Here is a 25,618-nt window from a genome sequence, read left to right as displayed (position 1 = left end):
CAGAGGCTACTTAACTAATTGCTCTTGCAGGTGTGACTGAGAATCCCGTTTTTTTTCTATTGCAGGTTATTTAACCTCTTAGTGCAGGTGTGGTTACAGGTTTGGAACCCACAAAACATTGACAAATGTCAAATAAGGGGGAAAAAAAATTAAAAGCAAATTTGTGATCAAACGTTCAATCGAAACAATGCCCTCAGCACCAGATCTAGTACTTTAAATACCTGCATTACAGGGTCAGCTTGTAATCGTGACACTTTAAACACTGCAGCAGCCTAAAACCTTGTCTTCCCAAAAGGAGGGGACCTCCAAATTTCCATTAGTTGCAGCTAGGGTGATGAAAGCCAATATTATCCAGTTCAGGCCTCATTGCTCGGGATGAGCCAAGGAATTGCATCACTTTTTTTCTCAGTTAATGTTGTGCCCACACTTTTTTCAAATGATGGCGGCAAATAAAGAAACCGTTTATCTAGATGGCTTTTTTTCATGGTTAACTTCAAGCACATTTTTGGATCAATGATTTTGCTTACATGGTACTTGCAAATAATGAAAGGGAAGAATTTTATCCTCGTCTGAAATTGCTCCCACTAAGATCATCTGCATGTCCAAGGCGTCTCTGATTGCCGCTAATGAATGGGGCGTTAAAGTGTGCAGTGCTACTGGAGGGTGAAACTTTATCCAAGTCCAGAAAAGAAACGCCTCTCCATTTGATATGTGTCAGGTCACTGAGCCACACGCAAAGGTGTTGCTGCTGCGTTCCCCGGCCAGATCGATAGCGCACACTCCACACCCCCGACCCTCTTAGCCACTCTTTATGACTATTGCAGCAATTATAAATGGCGACTCCCCTTCCAGCCCCCAACTCTGGCATTTTATGTCTGTCCTGCATCAATGCTGTGTTTTTGTCATTGTAATGCTTAATACTAAGGTTGCCCTGGGTTCATGTGCTGCTCTTTTGTCAGTCATTTTGCACAGTTGAAGTGACTTGTGTGCATTATAAATGAGTATGATTTGACCATACTTATGACTGTATAAGTGAGACACAGTGGGAGGACAACAGACTTCGCTTGTTTAGAAGACCTTTGTCAATTATGTTCATCATTAATGCTTAAATGATTCCAGTACAGCACAACGGAAATCATTTTTCTTCCAAAAGCTAGTTAAAGGGTTTATGCAGCTTCTCCAGTGAGCTCCAGGTTCAGCTAGAGAATAAAGTGTGATGGTGTTGATTTGAGTGCTCCGAAAGGGGCTGAGTTCTGTGCATGACAATGGTCATTTAATTGGGTTGAGGGCCAGTGTGTGTTGTGGGGTTTATGTCATCGCTGGCATCAGTGTTCCTGGCCTCCATGTTGGGTGGTCCCTCCTCTTTTCCATTGGTGAGGAGCCATGTCTGCAGACTCATTTGTCCCCAATCGATTCCCCAAATTAGGTTGTTGGGAGGCCCTGCTCTCAGGTGACATGCTAATTGGGTCATGCATCACCCCATACGTGATCTCAACAATGGCCACTCATCACTAGAGCTTTCACATGAGCCTGTTCCTCCCTTCCACCAATTAGCCTCCACAATTAATCCATTTCCTGCCATAACTCATTCAGTGTACTAGGATGACACTAACATTTCTCCTTAATTGTCCTCAGATATAGAAGATTGGAGCATAAACCTAACTTTCTAGGAATTTTCTGGAAATGTTGTTAATGTTTTCTTCTTAGTGTGCGTATTTTAAAGTTTGTCTTTCTCGAAACACAAAAAAGTAATTCAGGCACACATCAGAGAAAGGAGGCCATGCATTGCATAGGCTAAATAAATGATTTATTGTACAAAAGAGAACAAAAGGACAACAAAGAGAGAGATAATGAACAGTTATTCATATACACAGCCATCAAACTACAAAGTAGGAATGAATTTTATCTACACAACATGACATAAAGCAGAAGAAAAGAAAGGGTAAAAAAAATTGGAAGCGGAGGACTTGTCCAAAATACCATGAAAGAGCATTGGGGTGTTGTACTGTTTTAACACTTCATCTCTTACGCATCCATGGAAACACCCTAAGGATGCATGTAACAGTAACCTTTCCAGTTACAGCGGCAGTAACCTTTCCATGACTGGCCAATGCTATGGTGTGGACACCAGTACGTCTTCTGTTTGCATGTCTATCAGGCTCTCCAGCAGAGCCGTTGGTCATCATCACCCATATACTTAGTGACAACTGTTTTGTGGCATGGTCTCAGAATATTTCGGTGAGGTAGATTTAACATTGAAATGTGTTTATTGTGAATTTTATATGCACTATTGGATTGGTTGAATAAGTCCCCTACTTGAAACTTTAGTTTTTTTTTATTTCATTTTTTTTTGTGTTCTACAGGTTGGGTTAAGTAAACTCTCATACATTACTGTACACAACTCATCATTCACGGCTTTGGCAAGCAGACAATAACCTGTATTCATCTTCCGAGATTCACACAGTCAAAAACACATACAATGCAAAAAGCAGAATAACAATCTGTCCATCAACACAAGTCCCTCCAACTCAGGAGGGCCTGTAAATATCCTGCCGTGATCTACTTCTATATTCCAGTTCAAATGACTTGCTGGTGAAAGCAATGTCTCCGTACAGAGTTGTGAGATGCTCGGCTGGAGAGGGCTAGACAATGGCCTCCGCTTCTGGAGATGGGGTTTGGAAAAGCATCATGGTAAAGAACCTTTTTTTTAACAGACCCACTAGTTTCCACACAATGTATAGCCATATGTTTGGACAGTATTTTTTTTCTTTTTTTCTCTTGATTTTTATACTCCATGTACAAGCTCTTGTGCTCGATAAGGTAAAATACAAACAGAGAAAACAAACATTACAACTCCTCTCAGCATTCACTTCCCATAGTGCAAAATTTATTGTTGGTAAGGTAGAGTGCCAAGAAAGGATCTTTCCCCTTTTTTAAATTATACACATATATTATTTATATATAATGTCAGAAGGCTCTTCCTTTATCCAACGGCATAGTGCTTTCGTTTCCAACAAAGGGACATCTTCTTCGCTTTGACATCTGGTGGGGACAAGACAGACTTCAAGCTTTCTATTCTACTTTTCTTTTTTTTTTTCTTTTTGATTTTCGTTCAAGCACTTCCATAGTTCACGGTACCATAAAGCATTGAAATGGGAATAAGGGAAGGGTACATTTGTATATATATAATACATTATGGTATTATATATATTTGTGTGTGTATATATATATTTATATAAACTGAAAAAAGAAAATGTCAAAACCGAAAAAAAACTGTTACTATCGGAGATGATTACGTTGTGTTATCTACATTGCTGAGTGTCTCTCCAGTCACAAGCAGTGGTTTGTCTGGCTCCTTAATGTCTTGGTTAGTCTTTCCTTCACAAGCAGTGGCTTGTCTGACTCCCTTAATGTCTTGGTTAGTCTTTCCTTCCAGTTTTTCATTCTCATCGTGTAAGTCCTCTTGACAGAGGAGCCATCTAACACAAAACTATTGTGTCATTTATACTCTTGGTTCTCATTCTTCACCAACAATGAGACTCTGACTGAAAGGAAAACCAATAGATGTGACTGTGACTATAGGCTGTGTGTTGGGTATAACATGTGTAAGTATTGGATGGCGGAAGGGTATTCCTTATTACATGTCCATTGCAAGTCTGTCATAACTCATTGAGCGATGGATGGTTTTCAAAGCTATTTCAGTTTAACAGCAACATCTTTAATTCCCATGGAAAGACAAAATGTTTGGGTGGATGAGCTTTGCTCTGTCTGGTTGGTTTTCCCTCCATGATGTGGTGCTGTGTTCAACATGCAGATGCTTCTCAGTTTTACATCTTTTAGTCATTTTTCAAAGCTTTGAGTTGACATGTACACCAAAGCTGTAATAGTCCTGCTATGTCCTGCTATGCATTCAAGGACTTTTGAAAATGTGGTAAAATGCAGTAAAACATTAATACTGACAGACAGTCACTTCAATTCAGTTTGCATGTGGGAAATTTGTCGTACTTGTTTTTTATCTTACATCTCAATTAAGACCTAGAATATTGAAAACTTTTCCTCCCACTAGAAAACCAAGAGAAAAAAAACTTTCAGCCAGTTCTAGGACTAACATACTAGGTTACTGGATGTATGATATATATGTAGTTAAAGTCACTGTTTCTTTCCCTAATGCAGCACAATTAAGTGTGGGTACGTGTACGCCATGGGTACCTCAGCTGTTGTGGCAGCAAAGAGAGAAAAAGAAAGAAAGAAAGAAAGCACTGGCAAGGCCTTTCCTGCTCACTTATACAGGCAGTGAAATAAACCTTCTTTTCTTCTCCCGTTTCTTTTTGTCTTTTACAAGATTACGAGTAAAAGAAGATCAAAGTGTCCGTGAAAGGGTTCTTGAACCCTTGGGAATGTCACACTTGGGTGCTACCTGCCTCTGGAGAGAAGGAAGGGGGATGGTTGAAAGTCTTTTAAGCACTTTATGTTTTTCTGTACCTATGTGATGGTACAATGGACGAGATGAGAGTTTTTGGCCTCAGATGAATCACTGATATAGGCATATGCAAGTCATCTATGATTTGTGAGGATGGAGGTGCCTGAGTTGCAGATACTACCTGATGTGTCTGAATGCAAAGTTACAGAAAGGTGGCAGAAATGTGACAAGTGAACCTGGACATCTGATGTACACGCCTTATGGAGCTTCCCTAGATCATGTGAATCTTTAGCAAATGTGTCAATAGATATTGAACTTGAGGGACAAACCTTTTTGAAATGGGAAGGGAGCAACCACAAAGCTAACAAACACCTAAAAGAAAGGACCAAATAATATAATATTATATAATTTCCCTTGAGTCTTCACTCTGGACAATAAAAACAACAGTTGAAAACTCTTGTATAAATCTCTCACAGCCAGTCAATGTCCATTCATTCCCTCTATACCTTTCTGCTGAAAGCTGCACTAAAGCAAGAGGCTAAGTGAACAAAAGAACGTTCCCTTGTCTTTTTCGTTGTTTGCTTGTGTACTTTTCTCCAAGGTGTGAGGAAAGCAAGCACATACAGAGAGAAGTAGGTGCAGATATCCAAGAGGAATTATGAAGGATGAAGGGGAAATGGTTTGGTGTCTTGGGAAGAGCTTAAGTCAGTCTGCTGGTTAGGGCTGGGGTGGTTAAACAGACGCAGGAATGTGTACATGTGTAAGAATGAGTGTACGTGTAGCCTTCTTCTTTTCCCCACCCACCACCCCTGCGTCCTAACTCCCCCACCCCCCAACAAAGTGTAATATCTGCCTAGGAGCAGCCGCAGCGGTCTACGACCATGCCAGGAATCTTGCCATGGATAATCTGCTGTTTGTCGTTGAAGTAGAGCATGTTGATGGGAGACATCTTGGTCGGGGTGCAACAGGGCCCGGCGGAGCCTCGAGGGTTTGCATGCTGGACCAGGTGGGTGTGTGGGTACTTCTGCATGAACATGTACTCGCACTGGCCCGAGCAGTAGTTAGCCTTGTAGCGCTTGGGGGCGATGATCCAGTCCCAGCCGAAGGCCTCGAAGTCCACTGTGAGGGGGTAGCGGCAGCAGCGGGACTCAGTGGAGTGCTCATCGCAGTCCAGGCCCAGGTTCCGCCTCGAGCGTTTGGTCGTCTCAAGAACCTTCACCTCCAGAAACGGCTGCTGAAGTCAGGGGGTGGGAAGGAAGGGAGGGGTTGGTGGAGGGAGGGGAGGGGAGGGGAGGAGAGAGGGAAAGAAAAAGGAAAGGAGATAAAAATAAGGTGAAGAGAGGTGCCATGGTCATGGATAGCAAGTTTTCCTTGAAAAATTCTATAGTCTGTGTACCATGAGCGCTTTCAACTGTGCCAACGATTAGGCAGGCCATCTGCTAAGAACTGGTTAGTCTTTACAGATTCAAATGGTAAAAAGACCACACATTTTTTACCTATTCTTGTTCCTATCTCTGGCCAGGTGTTTCCCAGAGCTTTCTTGGCTACATGTTTAATATGGATCGGGATAGTCTGGCAAGTAAGCCCCATTCCCTGTCAAATACTAATTAAGACTAAGGGATCTGAATGACTATGCCTTTCAACTTGCTGAGGTTGGGTAACAATGTTAACGCCAAGTAGAGTGGGAACATGCATTGGTTACAGAAGGAAGTACATGTAAGTTCCTTCACTTCCAGATAAGGACAGGCATATGTCTGAGCTGATTAACCTGATTGAGATTAATCAAATGAATTAATATACTTGAAAATACAGCAAAAACCTTTTGACCTATCTCTACTTGTTAAACATAAACTGTATACAACTCTCCATACAAAGCTATCCAGTTCTTATTGGTGCCTCATAACAGCTCTGCAACAAAAGAAAGAGACTTCCTGCAGTTCTACTTTTTTAACTAAACACAGGTCTGGAAAGAATCACAAATGGACGTTAGGGGGTATGTTCACTCTATCAACCCCACTGAACCCCTAACCTCTAGGTTTAGTCATTCTAACCTTGACCTCTAAGTACCTTACGTTTCGGTAGTGTCCACAAATCCTTATGTTGTGGTTATTTTTTTTTCTGGACGCACAAAAGCACTGATCTGTTCTTGTGGTGAAGCAGCTGGATCTGCGTGCTAGCGTGCTAAAGCTCTCCTGCAGGGGAAACTAACTGAAAGGCCAGGGAGGTCAGATCCTGTCAGTTGGGCTCCGCTCTCTTTGTTGGATGGAAAAAAAGAAGGGAAAACCCAGAGGACCAGGGGGGAGTTAGATTCTTTCTTTGCTGTTTTTGGTTTGTTTTTGTACTCTGTCTAAAGACCCTCTGATCTCTCTCTCTCTCCCTCTCTCCCCCCTCCCACCTCTGCCTCTCGTCTTTGAAGAACACAGAGAGAGAGCGGCAGTGTTCTAGAAAGGACAGGGGCTGTTTCTAAGTCTGGCAGGAATGACTGCACCATTTCAGTGGTGGTAACATTTTAACCTGAAGTATCCCTGAACCTAACACAGAGGATAACAGAGGTAATTAGGTCATCTCTAGCCATCGATTTCACATCATCATAGATAGATGGTCTGTCCAAACAACCACATCCTCCGAATCTGAAGCAACAGCCAAAACATCGGCTCAAAGTTTTTATAAAATATGCTTTGCAAAACTGTCTGTATGCTATGATTTTAGGGCATACCTTGGAGTACAGAGGTTAAGACCTATCTAGCTATCCACAAAGATCAGCACATCTTTTAATTTTTGGAAAGGTCAACAGGTTCACTAATTTTAACTGTGCTACAAAAGGCTTTCATAGTTTAGAAAATAATTTTGAGTAATGTTAGATGCTGAGTATGATTTCAGGTTTAGACTTCTTCTCTACAACTACACTTAAAGCTACAGTAGAACATTTATTTTAGAAGGATTTTCTTTTTAAATATATATTTTTGGGCTTTAATTGATAGTTCAGCAAAGAGTGGGGCAGGAAATGAGAGCGAGAAGATGTGGGGAGTGGACAGGCGAAATGACATCAGGCCAGATTCGAACCTGTGTCCTCCATGGGCATCAACCCTGAATGTGGTCGGGGCTACCTATAACAGCTTGCACTGATAAACAAAGCAAGTAGAACAGGCTTTAACCAAAAAGAGGTAGAATGATGTAAGAGGTCAAACCAGAGTCAACATCATTATGGCTTTTCAACGATGATAATAATAATAATACATTTTATTTCTATAGTACCTTTTAGAGCCCAAAGTGCTTTACAGAATGAATACAGAATAGACAAGTATTGAGAAGCTGAGAACAGACTGTTCTGGGAAGCTGTGCTGTGCTGTTAGAAGTCACCGTGGCCAAGCATCGTGTAGAGTAGATTTGGAAGGTCATGTTTGTACCTCAGTGTATGGACACCAGTTTCTATAGCCCGCCGGATGACAAGGGTGCTACCAGAGCACGATGAATATAGGCTAGCGTCTCTGGTGGAGTATCCCCACTGCCCAGCAGATGTGGAAAATCGTTTCTGAGAGTGACAATGGTGGAGGAGAACCGCAAAAGTTCAAGGGCTGTGTACCGTAAGGCCTCCATGGTTCACAAACACAAACTCTGTGAAGCACAGTCGGATATGTGGGTTACGGGAATTACGCATACACAGCCACCCAACATGCCTCCTCCTCTAAGTCTGGCTGACAGTCGACCAACCACTCAGCCACAGAAGTCTGTGGGCAGCAAAGAAGATAAGGACGAAGGGGTCCCGAAGGCAAGCTTCACAGTTCAGTGAAAGCACCCACCACAAGGACAGGCAGCCAGGCAGTTGTTGGTTTTGTAGTTGGTGGTGAAGCAGTTAGTATAACAAGTTAGTATAACAGTTAGTATAACAAACAAGACATTATAGCAAGTTCTTCAACCAAGTGCAGCCCCAAGAGGTGAGGAGGTAACAATGGCAACAGCTGAGGGAGTTGAAAGGCCTGAAAAGTGACGCCATGGCTGCTGTATTTCTGTTGGACAGGTTTATTTAGTTTTTTGGGGGGGGATTTGTTATTTTCCTTAACTATGTTGCCACCGTAGCTAGCTACTAATGTAGTGACCTTAAGTGTTAGCCCAACGCTAACATTAGTTAAACTGTAGGTGTTTAATTGTACCTTGTATGTCTGCATTGTAGTTGTGAGCAAATCTTGTTTGGTGGTATTTATCTTATGTTATCACTTTGGGTGGGACTTTCATACATTTGGTGATTTTGCTTACTGTGTGTTTTGTAGTTGTGAGAATGAGCCATGAGTTAGTTGGATAAAGTTAGCGACAATGATTGGTTGCCCTCTTCTCCCCAATGCTCTCTCATTGGGTCTCGTCCTCCAGCAGTAGTCAGGCAGTGTGCGTTTATGTGTTTTGAAGGAAGGGGCTGGGATTATTTACCTAAATGTATTTACTTTTTAGTTAGTTTCCTCAATCGTTGCCCTTCCTCACTTTATTGTAAACTAAACTGTGTATTGTCTATATCCTGTTCTATGAAACTGGACCATTTATAGTCAAGAAAGAGGTCTACATCTACATGTGTCTTCCTCCAACTGTGCAAGTCCCAATCACTTGTTCTACTTTTTGTCACGCTTTCATGTCAGCAGGTCTAAGGGTCCTTACCAGTCCCTCCTCGCCAGGTCTGAGTGACGTCACGGCTAGGTCATTCCCGCTCTCATCAAAGGCGTTGATGTCGATGCCCCAGTTGGTATGTGGCTGTTTGAACCAGTTCTGAAGCACATGCTTGAAATCGATGCTCTGCCAGTGACCGGAGCGGGAGTTGAGCTCGATCTTGAGCGAGCGGATGCGGATGTGGCGGCTGCCCTGCTCGGTGATGGGCTTCAGGCGCAGGATCTGCAGGTAGACCGTGGAGGTCTGCTGCAGGGGACGCAGGTACACCCAAAGCTGAGCCTTCAGCACCTTGGTGAACATCAGCTTGGGGCTGAACTTGAAGAAGCAGCAGCTGGGTTTGCCATCCACCTGCACCAGGGGTTCGGCTACATGTGGGAGAGAAGGAGAGAGAAAAGAGAGAAAAAGATGCTGGAGGTCAATTATGTGAATTGAGTAAGATATCATCTTAGAACAAAGAGCCTGAGTGCTGGATTGAGGTTTTCCTTGTTTTATTTTTTTATACTACTATTACAATACTATTTACCTATGTAATATCATAGTGTGTGACGTGAAGACATTACAAGAGGGAGACTGCATTTTGAGGTCTGTTATCTACAGCTGTCAAATTATCATATTGTACAGATGACATTGATAAAAACACACTATATAGTCAACAAAATATGTGCAAATGTCAGAAAGTGGGATGAAAGACAGATTTAATAGTAAGTAGTAATAATAACCTGCCCTCATTATTTTGTTAGCAAATCAATTCACTAAAGTACTTATGAGAGTAGAGATCACAGTACATATAATATAACATAATGCAAAATAGTATAGTGAGGTAAAAGGAGAAATCATTTTCCATTTTATATTTAAATTTCAAAAACAGAAAGACAAAAATGTTGACATTGACATATCTATGTTGCAAATGATGTGATGCTGTAGGTAATCTAGATCATGCTCAAACAAAACACACACAAGTATTCACTGCCATTGTTCAATATAGAGCAGAACCTGCCATTCTTAACATAAACCATGTGAAGCTGTCAATCATTGCTAAATCGGAGGTTGCTTAGGCAACCTGCAAAGTCTTCCTGGGTCAAAAGGTCATTTTGGCACCTAGGCCTAGTTAAGAAATGGGGTGAAGGGTCAAAAGCGTCAGCCTTTGACATCCCTCGGGGTGCTGTTGGGGTGGGGGGGTCAATCCTAATAGCCAAATTGAGTTTGAAGGTCAAGGTCGGCCCCTTGGCAATGTTAATATGTTTCTTCATGACTGTCCTTTCACCAAAACCACACCAAAACAAGGGACCTATGTGATGTTTGTATGGTGTTCCGAAAACTAGCACACTTCAAATTTGTTTTTGTTTTTAATTAATTCTCCAGCAGCCAATCGAAAATTGTTTACAGGCTGGCTTCGAAAGACTGGGAGAGGAAGACTTTTTTTTTTTTTTTTTTTTGGAGAAGGAGGAGGACTCTGTATTGTATCCTAGTGTTGTAATCAAATTACCAGCTATTGACATGAATTCAATGAGGTAAAGATAGAATATCCATTATTCAACTTCATTGGAAACTTGAATGGAAGCCAACCCTGTAAGAGCTGAGGTCCTTTAGCCTTGCTTCAGTCATTAGTGAGTGTAAATTACACACTGTCTCACGCTGCAAAGACAATATGGCAATGTTCCTCTCTGTGGGTTGCTGAGGTCATAGTAATTAATGTGAGTGTTGTTGTTGTTGTGTTTATCTGCCTGGGCCCAGTGCAGAGGAGTTGGCCCGTATCTCAGAGTTCCGGATTCACTTGCGAACATGTGCGAGATTGTTTTTATTTTGGATTTGCTGGTTGCTTGTGCTTTGTGCTACACACTGCTGACAACTTAAGTTGCACTTTTAAAAAACACTTCGTATTGAATTTCCTGGTTACCTTGTACTGGCATTCTGTGAAGACAAATGGAGAATGTGCAGATTTTATTTAAAAAAATGGAAAATTAACGATCAGGGTTCACTGAACGTTATTTATAGTTATGTGCATTAAACCAGCCTGCATAAATTCCGACATAATGCGTAGGCTTACAACAAATAATTACTTTACTCAAATGAAATGCCACACTCAGTAAAAACTACATGCCATATGGTTCTATACCTTGTTAAATTTTCCTCTCTGAACATATAAAAGAGCCTTTTCAGGCTCAAGTTTTACAGCAATATAAGTCCACTGGACATATTACCCAGAAATGAAATCCAGCACCTCTCTGTCCATCGAGTATAGTAACCTCACTTAAAATATGACTTCATATCCTTGACGCGTTTCTGTATAACAAGCACCTCTCTGAATGGGTATTAGCCTAGAGCTCCCTCTCCTGTTGCAATGACACAGCCTGAGTGGGTATGCCTGTGTTCCATCCTTAAGAACTGACTGGAGCTCAGATTTCTAACTTTCTTCTGAGGGAGTCTAATCCTTCTGGTTGGTCCAATAGTTCGCTGGACAAGCTCACACATTATACTGTCTTCGTCTAAAGGGCATATTACTACGTTTGTTTACAGTCAAGGCAAAACCGTGAATAGTTAGGAAATTAGGAAATGTTTAGTTTTGTTTCGTGCATGGTGTCCACATGCGTGGACAGTTCATTAAACTTCATTTTGTTTCGCATTATCATAGTAATATTCTCCAAACCACATAGGGGCAGTGACAGTAGACTCAGAGCAATATAATAACAATATGTATAATCTTGTATTTGGAATGTTAACTGTGTAATGACATCATTAAGTCAAGATGGCTGACGGTGCTGAACATGTGCTGAATACTCCAGGCATATCTGTTAAAAACTTCTACCCAAGAAGGCCAAATCAGTCCCAAAAAAACATTAGCATGTAGAGGAAAGTGTGTTGAACAAATCTGTGTTAAAAAAAATGAAATTTGATGTAAAATATAGTTTGTACACCCTAAAATCCAACTGTCCACGTATGTGGACGTCATGCATCAGAGGTATCAGATGGTATTAAATCCCATTATAAAATTATTATAATTAAAAAAAAAAAAAAAAAATGTATTTGAATTTCAAGTTTAGGTTCATTTTGAGTAAGAAAATCAATAACAAAAAAATCTAGACCATTTTTTTCATAATTCATGCATGAAAGGGTTAAAAGCCTATTTGATACCCCCAAGTTCAACTGAGTACAAGATAAGATACTCTCTATTCAGACTGGGTCTCTAAGAATAAAATCATTGTAGATTATCCACAAAAATAGTGATCATCTGAGCTAAATTGAACACAGCAATAAATGCATCAAAACTGTAACAAAGTGCGGACATCACAATCATGACACAGGATCTGGATCTTCCTTAGTCCAATAAGGAGTCTCTCTTAAGCAATTGTTTCAAACAACATCCTTTTCCCTACTCAAGATTTATGTTTCTCAAGTGGTCTTTCTTATTAAATTGAGCAAAAACATTGGCTGTCAGGGGCTGTGACAACTCTTGGTATTAATTCTGTCAGCATGGCAAGAACGACTTGAACCAGAAGTGTGCCAAGGGGCTCTACAAGCAAGTATATGAGTGTGCTTGTATTCACCAGTGTCATACCTCAAGCTAGGACCCTCCCTTAAGGCCAATTTATAGCATGGCCATACTAGGTCAACAGATTTTTTTGGTCGAAAATGAAAACCAGCCCTGAGTGAGAACATTAAAAAGCAATCTCCCACGAGAGGAACACATATACCTTGTAATCCATAAAGATTTCATTCACAGGCAAAAAAATCATATAAGGGTTTTCCAACCAGCTCTGATTTAAACCTTTTGAGTGGGGTTTTTATTGCTCAATTTAGGAGAGCATTTAAAAAGTTGTTAACCAAACTCCTAATGGCATTAGTGCAACAGTTTAACTATTCATAGCACAGTGGAACAGGGATTATATTATTCACTTTTTTTTCTTTCTTTTTAATATAACAGCATACAGCTTTAGTTATGGAACAGAGACATATTATTAATGTGAGCACATGAGCACCTTTTAAAATCTTATGTAACAAAAACAACCAACCATACCCTGGTGTATAAGACTGGGGGTGGGGGGTGGCAGTAAGCCCACAGAACGTGCGGCCAGCAGCACACTAGAGGGGTTGGCGGGCTGTCACCTGCTCACGCTTATGGCAGGGCAAGGTGAATACAGATGAATTTAATGGGATAAGGGGGGTATTAGAGGAGCCGTTCCTAACCCTGTGGCCCGTGGGTGTGTGTTTGTGTGTACATAATGGAAACAGACAGACAGTATGTGTCAGTGTGAGTTCTTTTTTAGGACAGTGTAAGACTGTGTTCCTGTGCACATTTTGTGTGAGTGAATGAGTATGTATCTGCATGAGCATGGAAGACGATATATGTGTGTGTGTGTGTGTGTGTGTGTGTGTGTGTGTGTGTGTGTGTGTGTGTGTGTGTGTGTGTGTGTGTGTGTGTGTGTAAGTTCGCTCTGGCCTCTGTCATATCCACTTAATCCTTCCCTCTGACAGCATCACTAAATCAATTTGTTTGCATTTGGTGGGACATGCATAACAGGGCTGGTCTGTGGCAGCAAATCTGACACAGACCATCGTCAACCCCACCCCACTCTTCTCTCCCTCCTGATCCCCCACGGTCACCCTCTGGACATGCTTTGATAGTGGTTAAGAAATAGCATCCATTACTGTTTTTTTTTCAGCAGTCCATAAAATTGATTTGAATGACTCTCCAAATACAGTGTGTGTAATGTGATACTGTGTTGTTGCATGTTGTCTATAAGAGGAGACAGTAAAAGTTGTCATGACGAGGTGAAACAGCAAGCTGTCATTGGTCATGTGTGGCTGTCGGTGTATGCTTTTGTCTCCGTTGTTTTTTGTGACAAGAACAGCCCAGAGAGCCGATTCTTATTTAGGGAAATAAATCACAATTAGGAGAGATAGGGAGAAAAATGAAAGAAAAAGAAAGAAACAAAGGAAAAAGAACAACATCCCATAAAAGAAAAAAACGGTCATCTATTGTTAATGTCCGAAAACAAAAATGCCATGATGGCCATGGTGAAAAAAAAGAAAAAAAGGGGAATTCCATTTGCATATATATCTATATTTTCTTTGCTTAATGGGAAATGCAAATGTGGCATTTTGAGGGAGGTGTGTGTTGGAGAGTGCCATGGCTGAATGAATGTGACTCTGGGGTATCCCCGAGCACCTCGGCAAATTAATCATTGTGACACGTTCACGACCCCTCTAATAAGACAGGGGGCCGCACGACGCTACCCCCCGCCACCCCCACCCCCACCCTCCACTGGCCAGGCCCTGGCCTCCCCTCTCCCTCTTTGTTTCCCCCCTTGTCCCAGGGGTTTGAGAGAGGGGTGTGGGGGTGGGGGAGAGGCCTGTGGTCGGAGAGGGAGAGGGGCCGCGAGTGTGAAGTTAGAGCCCTCATTCAGGACCCTCCCCAGGGACACTGCCAGGCACAAGACTCCTATTAGGGGTTCAGGGAGGAAGCCCCCCCCAGGAGCAACAAAAGACTCCCACCAGATACCCCCCCTTCTCTCACCACATACACACACACACACACACTCTTAAATGTACCCCTCTCTCACTACCCCCCCCCCCCCCCCCCCCATCACTCTCACACACGCACAATCACACACACGCACAATCACACACACACACACACACACACACACACACACACACACATACGCATACACACATTGTGCACACACACAAGACACACATGTTTGCACAGAGACACTAAGGGCCTCAGACTGACGCACAGTCCGAGGACAGGTGGCTTATAATAATACAAAAGCCTCCACAGAGAGGCTGAGAGACGGAGAGAGACGTGCTCCAGGCCCACGGCAGAGCCCGGCCATGGAAACAGTCACAGTTCACAGAAAAGAGAGCCACACAGCAGCAGGGGACTACACCGTGTGTTTGGAGGGCAAATTCAGGATTTCACTCAAGAGCAATGGAAAAACTCCGCTCTCGACAGAGGAATGCTCACACAACTTTAGTGCAGATTCTGTGAGGCCCTTATTTTGTTTTCCGTTCGACAAATAAATCTTTAATGTGCCTCAATGGAAAACATTTTAAATGGAGATTTAAGATTTAACCCTCTCTCTCTCTCTACACACAAAGATAGATATATAAATATATATCCATATACATAACCTGATGCTGTATCATTACTTATGCACAGATCTTTGCATCTTTGCATCTCTCCACTTTGAAAAATATTTAAAGTTTTTTGAAAGGGTAAATTACATGGCATATGCATGATAGCCCAGCACATGGCCCATTGCTAGCCTCATGGACTATTGAATTCATCCTACCCAGGCATACATAATTCATGAAATGTATTAATTGATATTCATGTTTGCTGTCATTAAGTATATCTGCATTGTGAGAGATGGAAAATGAGATGACTGACAATGAGTGAGGTTCCATCCCCTGACCCATGACCTCTTCAGTCTCTCTCTCCTTCATTTTCTTTTTTTATTTGTCTCTTTCTCTCACTATTTATTCTGCTCATACTGCCCTGTGTCCAGCCTTCCTGTGCATGACTCCATTCTCAGTTAACTTAACAGACAACATACAGCCCACAAAATCTGGTCAAGATACATTTCAACATGAAGAATGTGTTGAGGTACATCCCAGAGGAAACATCTGTATCCTTGAACTTATTCCCACAGGGAATCAAAAACTCCACGCCATTGGCGCAGATGATTTCCGCATTTCTTTCAATCAGTCTGATTCAAGCTTTATCTCAGCAGCACTCCGTATATCACCAGCCGCTGAACTTGGCCATTGTCCCAAAGTGCATTTGGACACACGGAGGAATCCATAATGAACTTCACATCCTGCGTTGCTCTTTCTCGCAGCACACTGAATGCTAAATGGAGAGTGGAGGGGTGGGTGAAGGGTGTGAAGGGGTGCATATCTCCCATGTTCTCCCTCCCTCCATATGAAGCCATTCTCCGAACACTTAAGACCCTTATTAAATTTTCATGCCAATATTCATCAACTTGCCTCCCCTCCACTCCCACCTCCTGCCTAAACCCAGCATCTCCCTTCAGCTTTCCAGTATATCCGAACTCTTAATGGCTGCCCCGGCAAACGCTCAGAGCACCATTTCCTTTGATTAAGGCCTATAATTTATGATTGATGAGATTTTTTTCTTTCACTAAGCAACGTTCCTGAGTCCTTCTGCGTCAGCAAAGCCAGGCCCTTCCTCTGACTAGGCAGCAATAACACTCTTGGTGATTTGGTTTTATCGTCTCTCAACCCCCCCCCCCACCCCCAACTCCCAAGAACATCTTATAACCCCCATGCCAACCCTACCTCGTTACGATGTAGAGCTTAATTAGTCACGGGCGTGGAGTAATTATTTCCTTTATTAGCGAGAGGTAACATCTGTTTCTGGTCTTTAACATGAAGCCTATAAAGGCACTCAATGATAAAACCCCATGATCCCAGTCCCTTTAGGAGGGCCCAGGGCAGCTTGTTGCTCCATGAGGACTCACTGAGGCAGTGAAGTGCTCTGTGAATAAAAGTGAACTGTTCCTCCTTCTACCCCCTTCCCCTCCTCATCTTCTCCAGCATCTCAATCAAACAGCACCATTCCAACTTCCAACTTATTTTTGACTTTTTCCATAAACACTCTCCAGCTCCTGCTTGACCTTGCATTCTATGTTCACACTGTTCTTTGATGCCTCCTCCAAAGCTTCCCCAGGACAAATACTGTCTAGACACTTACTTTGTACTTTCCTTCTCCTCCAGAGGTATGTGTTGCATCGTTGGGCCATACTGTGTCCAATCAGTAAATGAAATGCACCTATTCCATGTTCCAAATACACAGTCTTCTCAAGGAAGCCATTTTACTCACTCACTCACTCCATCCTCATTTCTAGCTCTCAATCAGTCACTGCTATTACAGCCAGAAACAAGTTTGATCCTACCTGTTCTTGACTGTAGTTCAGTAATACAGTCAAGTCAATAAAGTCATAAAGCAAGCAACAAGCAACACATGCTCTAATTATTTTTTATCTTCAACAAAGCTTAAATAAGGCTGACCTGTGTTCTTGAAACTGCATTCAGCAAAAACCGATCCATTGTCCATCCAGCTCTGGTTGAAACCACATTCTTTAAATATCCTCTGCTTTTATTTCATTCTAACAAAATCTGTCCTACTATTTCCTTTAGTTAAAAAAATGCTGTGTGAAATGGCTGATTTTACAAAATGACAAAAAAAGAAGAAATTCTTTACCACATACACCTTACCAGTCCAAATATGACAAAATATCCCCAAAAGGTATTCTATTATGGCTGCCCACCAGCACATCCTCCTACTCCTGAGTCATGTGCTGCCAAGCAGGAACACAGTGACCAAACCGGTCTCAGTAAGTACAGGATGCTTTCCCAACATCCGCATCTGCAGAAATGAATTCATAACACGAATTTCCAAATTTAACTCAATACTCAACAATGTTGATGCTGGATATGCGTGTGTGTGCGTGTGTGTGCGTGAGTGTGTGTGTGCGTGCGTGCGTGCGTGCGTGTATGTGTGTGTGTGTGTGTGTGTGTGTGTGTGTGTGTGTGTGGCTGTGTGTGTGTGTGTGTGTGTGTGTGTGTGTGTGTGTGTGTGTGTGTGTGTGTGTGTGTGTGTGTGCGTGCGTGTGTGTGTGCGCATGTGTGTGTGCGCATGTGCACATGTTTTTGTGTGTGTCTGTGTGTGCTGAAAATTGAAAAAGGATGAGCATGGTTTTTGATAATTGTAGGGAATGTGTCCATATGGACACACTTCCCACTGCAAGAGTTTTTGGTGTCTAAAGGTGTGCATGCTTGCTTGTGTGCGTGTGAGAGAGAGAGAGAAAGGGGGGTATCTCTTCAGGGCTACCCTGGGAGAGCTCCGCTCTGGTGGAGGGGGTAAGGCAGCCAAGGACCGTGGGAAGAGGGCCGAGAGGGAGGAGAGAGTGAGATTCCAGAGGGGTCTGGTGAAATTTCGCCTGGGGTATTAATGGACTTTGGTCCCTTTGAAAGTTTATTAGCCATAAAATTGACAGCATGTTGTGCTTTTTCTACAACCCTGCAGTTTTCTTTTGTTTTTATTTCTTTTTTAACAAACCAGCACTGACCTGGCATCCAAACAGTCTTTACCACAGTTCTCTGCCCTTTCCTCTTCCGCCTCCTCCACTCTCTTTCCTTCTCTCCTTAATTGTCACTCTCTCCTCTCTCCCTCTCTACTGCCCCTCTCTCCTTCTTCCTCTTTCCCGCACATGTGTACGAATGAGAGCAGCTCGGATGCAGGTGTTACCATCAAACGTCAGCCTGCCTTTGGATTGAATAAATATATAAAAACCTCACATAGTAATCGACTTCCCGCAAACAGTGCCCTGTGGTCAGGGGGATAGTCCGGCTTTTGCAGTCCTGTCTTTTTAGCGCTCTCTCTCTTAATGTTTATGGTTCCTGCACCTTCAGGAAATGACCCTTTTATAGGGTCAACACTATAAAAGACTTGTGTTTTTTTTTAGGTGGGAGTGGTTGGTAGATGGGTGTGTGTAAAGGGGGGAGGCAGCGCTGTTTAATCTACTACCGGTTCTCTTTTTCTGCCAAAGAAAGAGAGCCGATGAGGTTAATTGGCTCCTCGTCCAATATATCACATTGCTGTGAACTCTGTGACCCTTTTTGTCAATAGGGGGATTTTTTTTCTCCACTGTGTGTGTGTGTGTGTGAGTGAGTCTGTGTTCAGTTATACAGGGGTTGGAGAGTGCAACACCCCTTTTCAGAACTTGCTCTGTTCACAATGAATCAGATGAGTCATTGAAGTGAAGACCACCAGTCTCTGACAGTACTTAATGTACTTGTGAGGATAAGACAGAATAGGCTGGACTTCCTTGTGAGCAGAAAGCAGAGAGTATGCCTTGAAACCTCTGTTTTGCAATCGAAGATGCTGAGACAACGATTGATGGAATGGAACGTATCCTCTTTTTAGCTGAAATTTGGTCATACTGCAATTTTGAAAGCTTTGACACACTGAAGCCAGGATAGCACTGCCTAAACATTTTATCAGAGCTGAAATCCATACGCAAAATATATGCACACATCGATACAGTATAGTATGAAACTGACAGTAGAGATTGCAACCTTTATATCGCACAATACACTCACACATTTCATAAAGTCACAAAAGTGATTTGGTAGGTGAGCTACTCACAGTTTTGATAATATAAAACACACTTGAATTGAATGAGTGCGTGTGTGAATTTCCGTGTCCAAATTGCAAAGCTATGGACCAATTACTGAAACAAGACAGAGTGGACCACAAAGAGGGGGTGACAAATGACAAACGTTTTCAAATACACACGCTCAGGGTTGTTAGAGAGGAGGCACTGATAAGGAGGGAGGAAGGCCCCTCCGACAGGTGACAAATGAGGGCCTGAAGGGGTCAGATCCCTTCTGTGGCCCTATGCTGACGAACTCTCTCTCTCTCTCTCCCTCTTTCTGGCCCACACACATACATACACACACCACAACATGCACACACACACACACACACACACACACACACAGATACACACCCACATGCACCAACATGCACTCTGCAAACTCCTCACGTCATATGCCACTGACAAAGGCAAAAACTCGCACACACATACAAATACACAAAACAGCCTTCTTTTGCCATTATCTTTCCATGTTAACATTCATACACTTCGTGTCAAACAGTTCTCTTTTCCTTAAAGATGGGGTCACCAGACCTTAAACCTTGCATAAGCGAAGATGTTAGGTAACAAAGTGCATACTGCCCCTGTTTGTGGGGTTAGCCTAGACAGCTTGAATGACTTATATAATGGAGCTTTTGGCACTGCCGTGCATCGCTGGTATAAAACAGCAGAACTCCTTGAGAGGAGGTGAACGAGGGCATTAGCCCTGAACATGAAAGAGGCGTAAATTCACCAACTGTAACACACATACAGTGAAAGGCAGAGCCGCAATGCGATTCTGATCAAGCCACTCCCCTCCGATAGCACCCATTAATTAGTGATCAGGACGCATGAACTCCCTGAACCTTCCTCTGCTACTGCAACTATTAGACAGGCAGTGCTTCTGCACTAAGGAGAAGATTAAAACATTTTTTTTCTCTCTTTTTTTCTTGAGGTTTCACAGTGGTCCGGTTTGCACGTTCTGCTGCAAGCCCCCTTGGCGGCATCAAAGCCAGCACGGAGGGAGGCGCATGTGGAGCCCCATTCAGGCAGCGAAAGGGGAATACTGTTTGAAGTTTCGCTCTGTGTTTCTCAGAAATGGAGAGGCAGCAATCTCTGCTCCTGTGGGATCCATAACGACGCCACAGGCGAGAGCGATGCAGTCCTTCTCTCAGTGTGAAAACCGGGGAGGGGGGGCAGAGAGAGAGAGAGAGAGAGACTGAAAAAAAAGAAAACAGAAGGAGAGAACAAGAGTATGGTAAGAAAAGAAGAGAGGCATGGAAAAGAAGAGAAAACGAGGAGGACTAAAGAGGGTGCAAAAGAAAGAGAATGCAACAAAAAATTGGAGCGAAAGATAGAGGGGAATAAATGGAATGTCTCTCTGAGATTGAAAGGTTCACTCACTTTGGGATTTTCACTAAGTAGAAGAACTACCATTGAACACTGCAAATGTGCATGTGCACCTCATATAAGTCTTCACACACACTTAAACATGCACACCCCATCATGTGCACTAAATATAACCTATCATTTGAAAAAGAATACTAACTGTTCTGATGAATAACACATACAGTGTGTCACAGGGTTTAATGAGTTCCTCACAGCATCATTTGTCATGTAACGCACACACACACACACACACACACACACACAGAGAGAGAGCGAAGCAGGGAGGGAGGAAGGGAGGGAAAGTCATACACAAAACTGCTGCTCTGTAATCTTATCATGCACCATTCCCCTAGAGACAAGAGAGGGGAACACGCTCAGAAAATGATGATGCAAAATCTGCTCGGGTGGGGGGCGGATGGGGTGGGGGTGAATCTTTTCATCCATTAATGGGCAGGAACAGCTGAATTCTGTTTAGCCCACAGGAGACCAATCCAGCCTGGGTAGTCAGAGACACAGGTTGAACGTGTCCATAGACATGTAGCACCTCAAGCACAACCAACAAAACCATATAGTTCCAGAACACCGCAGCTGTGTGGCTCATGAACATGAGATACTGTGCTGCATGGAAAAAAAGGAAAGAGGGTCTCCCCATGGACGTAGGGCAAAAGAACTGCTATGTAGTGAAAACGCTTGGACAGCTGGACATGCTAACACAGAGCAGAACACAGGCCACTCCAGGAACATGCTGACCTTGCACATATGAGAGGGGACAGAGAGGAGGGGAAGACGGAGTATAAAAAAGGGGGTCACGTCTGCAGCTGTCGGTATCTACATCCCAAGTAATAAGCCAGAATCTGTGCTCCTTGCACAACACACATACACACACACCTCTGCTGAGTACAGTGGATATGTTCATGCAAACTTCATAAAATCCATCATCTCCCAGATACTTGACCAGTAGCATCAATAGCATTTTAATCATTCTTATCAAATGGTTTAGTTCTCTCTCATTCTCTAGCATGCACACACACACACAGTCTACTCACTACCCTATAATGAGTTCTCTTCCACGGTATAGTGCATTTTACCATGCACGCATGGTAAGATTATGTACAAACAATACGTCTCACGATTAACTTTAAAGAAGTGAAAACAACCACTGTCACTAATTACATATGGCCTGATACATATTCTCTTAAATTTCACTCACTGCTACCAGCTGCTGGTTAGAAACTAAGTACATGTTGTATAATTGTGATTCTAACATTTATAAGAGTTTGACTCGAACGATAAACTCGCCACAGATGATTCCCTTTTTTTTCTGAACCACAAGACCGGTCGTAATTAAGCAGTGCCTGATATGCCATGACACTGCTGAAGTGGCGGTTAAACCGGTGGTGTGCATTGTGTGTCTGAGAATAGGGACGACGTGGGTTGTGTGACAATCGTCGAATAAGGTTATTTAAGGGGACACAGCCCTATCTTTGTTCGCTTCTGGTCAAAAAACGGATTATTTGCTGGGCTTTTCGTTCGCCTTGTGTGGAATACATTATGTGTGTAAATGTTGTTGAACCCTGGCGATTCTTAGCGGAAAGGTCACACACTCCCCTCGACCCCAACTGTTCCTCAGGCTTTGTGTCCTGGGTGAAAAAAACGAGCTGTGCCTATAAACTTCGCATTTAAAAAGGCAAGTGCGGCCGTGAGGGACTGCTGCAAGAGGGAAACAATAGCAGCTTTTTGGACACACTTTTTCTCACTGCGCAGAACAGCAGGGGAACCGATTGGAGTCCGTTCATAAAGAACGGGTCGAACACAGCTGCTGAGGCCTCAGTGACGTTTAACAAAAATCTTAGCGCTTTGGCACTGCGTTAATTTGGTAACACACGAAAACATTTAACTTTTTATTGCGCGTTGCTACCGTTTATGTTGTAGACCAAAAACATGTAATTGTTGTGATAAGGGTGTTCAGGTCTAAGCACCTTTTTGCATGGGAAATGTGGGAGATTGTCACAGTTTCCAAGTGCATCTGGCAAGTGCTGGGCAACATTATCATTATTGATTTAGGCACTCCAAACGGTCATTGGCTGCGCATTTGAAGCGCTGTCAAGCGAGCACTGAAAATACAAACCACTTAAATGAAAGAAAATCTAAATCGCGGATTATAAAAGCACCATCATTCACAAATATATTTGGGCCACTCGGTTTCTCTTACTGGGAAATAGTCTGTTTTGTACCTAGAACCTTTAGAAACATTTCCCCCACATTATTGCTCAGTAGATTCGACTGCTTTGTAGCAACACGAGTGCAAGAACTTCCAAGAGCGCAAAAAACTGAAGAGAGAAATTGCGTATCAAGTGTAGGCAACTAGCCTATGCCAAGTTACAGCGAGCCCAAGTTTAACGATGCCTCGATATTAAGACCATCAATATTTAAGTTTGGCCCTGTCACGAATAGAGAACATGTCTAAGTAGCAGTAGTAGGAGTGATAATGATAATAATAATTCTACTTTCTTAAACGCTGTCTTACTTTATTGATTTATCAAATTCACACTTAATCTATTAGATTATCTTGACTACCGTGGCTAACAGCTGGCACTAGGCTAAGGGGATCCCAAAATAATATGATGTGAGAGATGACGGCACAGGCAGTTGCGCTACGGTTGCCCTCGTTCTGGTAAAAACCGACTGGATGCTGTTTAACGACACTTTTCCAAATTATTTTGCAAATTCAACACACTCAGTAATGGCACGGTTGCCTATATTTTGGTCAAGCTAATCACAACATGATAACTTTATGCTGCGTATTTGCTAGCTGCGCTTGTCACCAACAGTAGTCTAACTCTAGTAACGCTACTCACGCTCCGATGCCATTGTGATAACTGACTCCGTTGTGGCATGATACTCATCAGCCTCCATAAACTCGTCCTGTGAAGAAGCGTCCCCTTGGAAGTCGTGATGGTCCAGGAGCTGCTGCAGCGGGGGTGCCTTGGGCAAGAGCTGGTTGACCACCTCGCGGCTGATGTTTGGTGCATGTTTCAGCCGGAGCTTGCTAAGGATCTGGGACTTGATGGTCTCAAGCCTGAGCACCTTGCTCTGTTCCCGCCACACGCACGCGGAGCACTCGCGAACGTCTGCGTCCTCCACCTCGATAAGCGAAACACCAGCATCCGTGGGCATCTCGCTTACCGGTGGGAGAAAGAGGCTGGGCTCGTTACTGCCGGACAGTCCCAAGGAAATGATCACCATGAGACACAGCAAAAAGTTATACCTTGCCATGATGATGATAGTTAAAAACAGTTTTCCTTCTGTATCTTCTTGAATAATATTGTTGGTCCTTGTTATTCCTACGTCCCAAAGAAGACGTGCAATGAAGTGCAACTAGTTCAACGGTGGCAAAATTATTTCAACCGGTGCATGAGAGCCATAATAATTGGAAATGGTCAATGAGTCCAAAATGATGCCCTCGATGTTTGATCTGAGAGTTAGGTTAGGCTATCAGCTTAATGTCTGCATTTCCTTTAATTAAATTGGGTGGTAAGTTGACCTATTCTGTCACTCTTTAGTCCACGCTGTTGAATGATCTGTCATTGAAAGTGTGCAAGTGCGTTTGGAAAGCCCCCCTTTATATATGTCGGCTGCCCAGTGTCGTAATCCGTCTCTATTGGCTAAGATTACAACAAAAGGCTTTTAGGTTTGTCACTAAGTCAAGAGAGGGAGCGAGTGAGTAAGGGAAAGAGAGAGAGAGAGTAAGGCTGCTATCTGAAAATACAAATCTTTACATTGTCATTACTAATCAATTTTTTTGCATACTTGAATGATAGCATAACACTCTTTAATGGCATTGCAGCTGTCTCGATTATGTACAGAATATCTTTCAAATTTACACACAATTTTGATCACAAGTGACAAATTGGGTTAATATTGCTCTTCTTACAGGTTTTGTGCTATAAGTTCGGAACAACACACCTGTTATGTGTGATGGACAAGTTACTTAACTTAACAAAAAAACTTGAGGACTTTGCTTGGCTGAGAACTCTTGCTCATAGTGCATGTATTCCAGTCATTCACCTAACCTTTATTCTCAAATTAAAATTATATGAGTAGGATACGACTTGGGCAAAAGGATCTCAACCAAGAGCAAACATCTTTAAATGAACATCTTTGTTGCTATGGCACAAATAAAAACACATTTTTTTTTATCTCAACATGCATCTACCTCTATTAACAAATTGCATGAATCTTAAAGGAAGGTTATTTAATAAAGACCAACTGAACTGTTTTTCGTGGCCAACTTTAACTGTTTGGTTTAAACTACAGAGCCTACATCACAACATGTCCATTTTGAAAGCACCTAATCAATACCCCCCACCCACCACCACCACCAAACACACACACACACACACACACACACACACACACACACACACACACACACACACACACACACAAACACACACACACACACACACACACACACACACACACTAGTATAACTATATTAGTTAAACATTTATCATTTATAAAGTTATTTCTGTGCCTTTTCATGTAGTCTATATGTCAAACTTTTAAAACTTGCAACCTATTTAAAACCTCATTATGATTTAGGCTAGCCCAAATAGGGTACATATGTTTAGGGAGCATGTATTTAAAACGTCTAATTTTAAGACGTAGTGCTACTTTGTACTATATGTTATTTGCAATGTAGTTACTTCGTTACAACCCAACCCGAAGTATGTTACATTGATCTTACGTTAGTTCCACGGCTCATTCGCTTGAGTCTTCAAGGGAACTCCAAATATAGCCTGTTACCCCCACCTGGTGGCTGTAGGCTATAGACCTACATCACAGCAGGTAGGCCTACTTGGGGGAAATGTTTCATGAGAATAATTCGCGCACATCTTGTCAAAACAAGTGTTTTCCCCCCCAATGCATCTTGTATCTTGAAGCATAGTTTAGATATTGCAGGAGAAATAAACCTTTTGCGAATGGG

General features: G+C 42.6%; 1 protein-coding gene across 1 annotated transcript; it reads right to left on the bottom strand.

Annotated features, from left to right (window-relative positions):
* Positions 1–5,273: 5,273 nt before the first annotated feature.
* Positions 5,274–23,904, bottom strand: LOC308371642 (growth/differentiation factor 11-like; the record flags this gene model as incomplete). The annotated part of the gene is made up of 3 exons (XM_080846620.1): positions 5,274–5,654; positions 9,065–9,438; positions 23,487–23,904. 3 exons carry the CDS (start codon positions 23,902–23,904, stop codon positions 5,274–5,276), a joined length of 1,173 nt encoding a protein of 390 aa, XP_080702746.1.
* Between the last annotated feature and the right edge of the window lie 1,714 nt (positions 23,905–25,618).

The sequence above is a fragment of the Sprattus sprattus genome (genome assembly GCF_963457725.1).
Source record: "Sprattus sprattus genome assembly, chromosome: 10".
NCBI classification, from domain to species: domain Eukaryota; kingdom Metazoa; phylum Chordata; class Actinopteri; order Clupeiformes; family Clupeidae; genus Sprattus; species Sprattus sprattus.
This window is presented reverse-complemented; position numbering and strand designations above follow the sequence as displayed.